Source organism: Gossypium hirsutum, chromosome A08 (assembly GCF_007990345.1).
Source record: "Gossypium hirsutum isolate 1008001.06 chromosome A08, Gossypium_hirsutum_v2.1, whole genome shotgun sequence".
Lineage (NCBI taxonomy): Eukaryota > Viridiplantae > Streptophyta > Magnoliopsida > Malvales > Malvaceae > Gossypium > Gossypium hirsutum.
In genome coordinates, this window is record NC_053431.1 from 105,008,991 (window position 1) to 105,015,724 (window position 6,734).

General features: G+C 31.4%; 1 protein-coding gene across 1 annotated transcript; it reads left to right on the forward strand.

The window, feature by feature from the left end:
* The first annotated feature begins 465 nt into the window (after window positions 1–465).
* LOC107899904 (pentatricopeptide repeat-containing protein At1g01970) lies at window positions 466–2,609 on the forward strand. The gene is made up of 2 exons (XM_016825642.2): window positions 466–1,056; window positions 1,670–2,609. The coding sequence occupies exons 1-2, from the start codon at window positions 619–621 to the stop codon at window positions 2,432–2,434; spliced, it is 1,203 nt and encodes a 400-aa protein (XP_016681131.2). The 5' UTR covers window positions 466–618; the 3' UTR covers window positions 2,435–2,609.
* Window positions 2,610–6,734: the final 4,125 nt, after the last annotated feature.

Genomic DNA, 6,734 nt, shown 5'->3' on the forward strand with positions numbered 1-6,734 from the left:
AAGCATTATCATCATATTATTACACTAGTAACGAGATGAGGTAAAATTTTCAAACTGTAATAGATGGACTAAATCTACTGAAAATGCATATTACAGGAACCTTGATTAAAATTTGACAAAACTTCAACTTATTTTCATGGAGCCTTTGGGCTTTAGGCCCACCCATTTAATTGATCTGAAAAACTCGGAAGAATTTCTTAAAGGTTAAAATATGCTGTTAGTCCCTGTATTTGTACAGAACTTGATATTTGATCTATTTACTTTAAAAGTTAAAAGTTCAATTCTCCTACTTTTAAATTTAAAAATCCTAGATCTAACATTATCTTCGTTGGTAGTTTTGTAAAAATTGTCAATTTAATATGTTTATATTTTGTTAATTATATGTCCTAATGAAAAGTCTAAGTTCACACAAATTTTGATAGAAAATATTAATATATTAATTTTTAAATAAAAAGACAGAGACTTAAGTTTTAACAAAGTACAGGGACTAACATCAAATTTTAACCTTTCTCAAATCCATTCTCGCTGCCGTTCACTTCGAATCAATCCCAGACTTAAAAAGCCTTTCCATAATGATATTTTTCTTTATAAATTTTCTCTAATTTTTCGTTTTGTGAAATGATGGTCACCTCTGCTTGTAGTATACCTCACTGCTCTTACTCACCATTCCCAATTATCAACAAGCAAATTTACCCACAATCCTGGGGAAATGGAAACCCATCATTATCCCTGAAACAAGCAATGAAACCCAGTTCTTGTACATTCAGTAATGAGCCACAAATTGCCTTCATAGATGCAGAAGAAAAAAGAAGGTTTAAGTGGGTCGAGATTGGTCCAGGCATTACAGAAGAACAGAGACAAGCCATTGATAAGCTTCCATTGAAAATGACAAAGCGATGCAAGGCTTTGATGAAACAGATTATTTGCTTTAATCCCGAAAAAGGGAGTCTGGAAGATTTATTGGGTGCTTGGGTTAATGTTATGAAGCCCAGGAGAGCTGACTGGCTTGTGGTTCTTAAAGAATTGAAGATAACGGAACACCCTCTTTATTTCCAGGTATGGTTTATATTTCCCCCTTTTCTTAAATGATTTTCTGCGCGTATTTTATTAATGGGGTTACTTTGTTTTGTGTTACTTGGACTGAGAATAATTGTGTAATGCTAGAAAACTGTAATTTCCCTGGAAATAATCAGTTCCATGGTTTAATTCTGAAAAGGAATGGTTGTCCCTTTGTCCTTATTAGCACATGGCTCTGCTCAATTCTGCATGGAGAAGGGGGGATTAGGGGTGTTTTTACAAACGGAATGTTTCAATACATACGTAGCAGTGGTCAGCAAATATCAGTGAGGGCTGCTTATTCATTTTTACTGGTTGATTAACCTGTCTATAATGTTCAATTTTTATAAAACTTTTTCATTTATTTGGAGGATCTTTGAAGGGTCATGTCCTCGTACTTGATACCTGTACATGAAATATGAAGAGTCGGAGCAACACTAGTATTGTTTCTGCAGGTAACTAAGGGATTATAACTTACAATTAGGTCTTAATGGTATAATTTATGAGATGAAACTAAAGCTACTTGTTTTAGGGTTTTGGTTTGTTACTTGTCACCATGGCAAATAGGGAAAGGAAATTGTTTGTTTTTCTTGCCTTATTGTTCTTTGTCTAGGTGGCAGAAATTGCCCTACTTGAAGAAACTTTCGAAGCCAATATTCGCGATTACACTAAGATAATTCATGGTTATGGGAAGCAAAACCGGCTTCGAGAAGCTGAAAACATTCTAGATGCCATGAAGAGAAGAGGTTTTATCTGTGATCAGGTAACTCTAACAACCATGGTTCACATGTACAGCAAGGCTGGAAATCTGAAGTTAGCTGAAGATACCTTTGAAGAGATTAAGCTGCTCGGCCAACAACTTGATAAAAGATCATACGGCGCTATGATTATGGCTTACATCAGAACTGGAATGCCTGAACAAGGAGAAGGTTTGCTTAAGGAAATGGATAATCTAGAAATCTATGCTGGAAGTGAGGTTTACAAGGCCCTGCTGAGAGCCTACTCCACGAACGGCTATACCGATGGTGCACAAAGGGTGTTTGGTGCTATTCAGCTCGCCGGTATTTCTCCCGATGCCAAGCTTTGCGGACTCCTGATAAATGCCTATCAAGTGGCAGGTCAAAGTGAAGAGGCACGTGTTGCTTTTGAGAACATGAGGAGAGCTGGTCTCGAGCCTAGCGATAAATGTGTAGCGCTGGTGTTGGCTGCTTATGAGAAGCAGAACAAGCTTAATAAGGCCCTGGAGTTTCTTATGGATTTGGAGAGAGATGGAATTGTGGTTGGAAAAGAAGCTTCAAGTTTACTGGCTCAATGGTTTAAAAAGCTTGGGGTAGTTGAACAAGTGGAACAAGTCTTGAGAGAATTTGCTGCTAAATAATTTAAGTTCCATCCTCATAATTATCTTTGAGGTCTTGTAAATTAGTCCCTGCGCATTTAATTTCGAAGAAAAGAAGATTTAACAGTGGTAACCTTGAAGGATTAGAAATACAGACTTGTCATGTTTTGAAGTAACTTAAACAATAAAAGAAAAACCAAAATTAGCATTTCTAGAACACGATTATAAATTGTCTTATTTTAAGCTCCTGATAATCGTACTGACCCATGCGTATGAGATTTGTCATTTTGTTTTAGCAGCATAGTTTAGTGGACATGTGTGACCAGTCATATGAAAATCTATGTGGATTTTTACATTGGGATTTTTGTTTTAGAATATGCTATTTTCGATACTATTTTGAAATCGATTTTTTTCAAAAATGAAAACGGGAGTAGCCACCAATCACTTTTAGGAGGCATGATCGGGTCATCTCATAATTTAATCGTTTTAACAAGAGATTTGATTTATTAAAATAATATTTTTCTGTCTACAAAAATCAAAAAATGGGTTCGGGAGTCGGTTACGCACGAGGAAGGATTAACACCTTCATTACACTCAAAATTGGTACCTAATTGATTACTTGATGTCGCCGAAAATTAAAAATTCGAAAAGATTTTAAAATGCGATTCTTTATTAAGACATTACTTAACTAAATTAATTTTCACTAAAAGGGGTTTATTTCAAGTTGATCGAGAAGAAAGGATTATGTCTCATGAGTTAGGACACAATGTCTTAGATCCTCGAGAACAAAAATGAACGCCATTTAATCATCACGTAAATCCCGTTTTTATTTATTTTAAAGCAAATATTCGACTATTTCAGTTTTAGAAAGAAGACATATTCTGTAAGTTAAGAATACTATTTTTCTAATTTCAAAATAATGAACATTACTTTGATTTAAAAAAAAAAAGATTTTTTTGTGCCTTGTGCAAAGACAAATGTAACACTTGAAATAATGTGTATTTAGCTTATGCAAACATAGTATAGAAACGGATAAATGTATTTGAACAGATTTCGTGACATGATTGTAATCATAATAAAATTAAATGGAAGTATATATAAAAAATGATGGTATACGGAAAATAAAAATGATAATACGCATAATAAAATATGAACGTATAATAATAATAACCATAATGATGATGATGATAATAATAATAATAATAATAATAATAATAATAATAATAATAATAATAAATTTGCAAGTAAGAACTTAAATAATCTAATTTTTTAAAAATATAAAAAATAATAAATAAATAAATAATAACGATAATAAAGGAAAAAGGAAAATAGATAAAAAAAAATAAAAAAAATGCACAATAAATACAAAAACAAACCAATTTTAAATAAAAAAGGAAATAATAAGTAAATAAATAAAAAATAAAAATAAATACATAAAAATAAATAATTTAGACAGGGTCGAAATTAAATAAATAAGGATTAAATCAATATTGAAATGAAATTAAGAGTCTAAATTATAATAAAATAAGTGCATAAATATAAGAACGACTAAATTGAAACTTAAGTAAAATTTTAGGGGAGAAATCGGGATAAAAATAAAATAAGGGACTAAATTGTAACATGCATAAAAAAGGAGGGACCAAATGGGAAAATATTCCCTATCCTATTAAACGCTTCACTTTTGGGCAAATCGGAGGACTAAATTAAAAATAATTTACAATTTAAATGTATAATCTAAAAAAAGAAAAAAAACGAAATCAGGACCGAATTGAAAAACAATAAAAAATCAGAAGGATTGAGGCGGAAACTAGACCCCCCATAAAAAAACACACAGATCCTTACCAGGGTTGGGTCGGATCTCGGATCAGAGTCTAAAACAACAAAGTTTTGGGGTTTATGGGCTCAGGTCAAAAGAACGCCGTTTTGACCCCTTATTTAAGTAAAAAAATTCTAAAAAAAAATCATTTCATTGATGTTTTAAAAAAAAAAACCTCTTTCTCTGTTTTTTTTTTGAAAGCAGGCAAGAATCCGACCACTAGTTTGGTGAGCCTTTGCAATGGCCGCCGATCACCGGCAACGACTTCGCCATTCACGTTGGCCGGAAAAATATGAAAAACTCTTTTTTAATCGTTTCGGCTCCCTGAGCCTAAATTTGAGGTAGAATACCTCCGAAAACCCACCAAAAAAAAAACACCAAAGAACTGAAGCGGCCCAGTAAATTTTTCAACCTTTTTCTTTTTTTCTTTTATGTTTTTTATATAAACAAAAAAATAAAATAGCAGATCTAAAAATAAAAGAAATCACCTTTAATTTTTTCTTTGTGTTTTGTTTCAATTTTTTTTGAATAGAAAAAAAGAGAAAAATACAAAAAAAAAACAATCGAAACAGAACACAAAGAAAAATTATAGGTGATTTCTTTTATTTTTAGATCTGCTATTTTTTTTTGTTTATATAAAAAACATAAAAGAAAAAAATTGAAAAACTTACTAGGCCGCTTCGATTCTTTGGGTTTTTTTTCGATTTTTGGCGGGTTTTTAGAGGTATTCGGCCTCAGATTTGGGCTCAAGGAGCCGAAACAATCAAAAAAGGATTTTTCATATTTTTCCAGCCATCGTCGGTGACTGGCGGTCGTCATTGAGGCTCGCCGAACCAGTGGTCGGATTCTGGGCTCCTTTCAAAAACAAAAGAAAGAAAAAGAGGTTTTTTTTTTAAAAAAAAACACTGATAAAATGATTTTTTCCCAGAATTTTTTTTACTTAAATAAGGGGTCAAAACGGCGTCATTTTGGCCTGAGCCCATAAACCCCAAAACGGCGTCGTTTTAGACTCTAACCCGAGATCCGACACGACATTGGCAAGGATCCGCGTGTTTTTTGATGGGGGTCTACTTGCCACCCCAGTCCTTCAGTTTTTTCATTGTAAATTATTTTTAATTTAATCCTCTGATTTTCCCAAAAACGAAGCGTTTAATAGGATAGCGAATATTTCCCCATTTGGTCCCTTCTTTTTTATACGTGTTACAATTTAGTCCCTTATTTTATTTTTATCCCGATTTCTCCCCTAAAATTTTACTTAAGTTTCAATTTAGTCCTTCTTATATTTATGCACTTATTTTATTATAATTTAAACTATTAATTTCATTTCAATGTCGATTTAATCCTTATTTATATAATTTCAACCCTGTCTAGATTATTTATTTTTATGTATTATTTTTTACTTTTTATTTATTTTATTTATTTATTTACTTATTATTTCCTTGTTTATTTAAAATTGGTTTTTTTTGTATTTATTGTGTAATTTTTATTTATTTTTATTCTCTTTTTTTCCTTTTGCCTTTATTATCGTTATTATTTATTTATTATTATTTTTATATATTTTCAAAAATTAGATTATTTACATTTTTACTTGCACATTTATTGTTCGTGTTATTGTTATTATTATTATTATGGTTATTATTAAACGTTCATATTTTATTATGCGTATTATTATCGTGCCATTATTACTACAAATTGATATTGCACTGTCATTACTAGCACGATGTTTTTATTTTCCGTGTACCATCATTTTTTATATATACTTCCATTTAATTTTATTATGGCTACAATCATGTTACGAACCGTGTTCAAATACATTTACCCATTTCTATACTATGTCCGCATAAGCTAAATATACATTATTTTAAGTGTTACATTCGGGTCTTTGGACAAGGCACAAAAAAAGAATTTTTTTTTAAATCAAAGTAATGTTCATTATTTTGGAATTAGAAAAGTCGTGTTCTTAACTTACGAAATATGGCTTCTTTCTAAAACTGAGATAGTCGAATATTTGCTTTAAAATAAATAAAAACAGGACTTAAGTGATGATTAAATGGCATTCATTTTTGTTCTTGAGGATCTAAGGCATTGTGTCCTAACTTACGGGACATAATCCTTTCTTCTCGATTAACTTGAAATAAGCCCATTTTCATAAAAATTAATTTAGTTAAGTAATGTCTTAATAAAGGATCGTATTTTAAAATCTCTTCAAATTTTCAATTTTTGGCACTAAAGACATCAAGTAATCAATTAGGTACCAATTTTGGGTATAACGAGGGTGCTAATCCTTCCTTGTGGGTAACCAACTCCCAAACCCATTTTCTGATTTTTGTAGACCGAAAAATATTATTTTTAATAAATCAAACCTCTTATTAAAATGATCAAATTACGAGGTGACCCGATCACGCCTCTTAAAAGTGATTGGTGGTGACTCATTTTCATTTTAAAATAAAAAGTCGATTTCAAAAAAGGTTTCGACAGCTTGACGACTCTGCTGGGAACAAAATAAGAAAATCAAGCCGCGAGTTT

Bases quoted from the DNA above. Each gene is read 5' to 3' on its own strand.
- LOC107899904 (XM_016825642.2), top strand. From the start codon at position 619: ATGATGGTCACCTCTGCTTGTAGTATACCTCACTGCTCTTACTCACCA. The intron at 1,057-1,669 runs GTATGGTTTATA...TTCTTTGTCTAG, and splicing joins AACACCCTCTTTATTTCCAG to GTGGCAGAAATTGCCCTACT.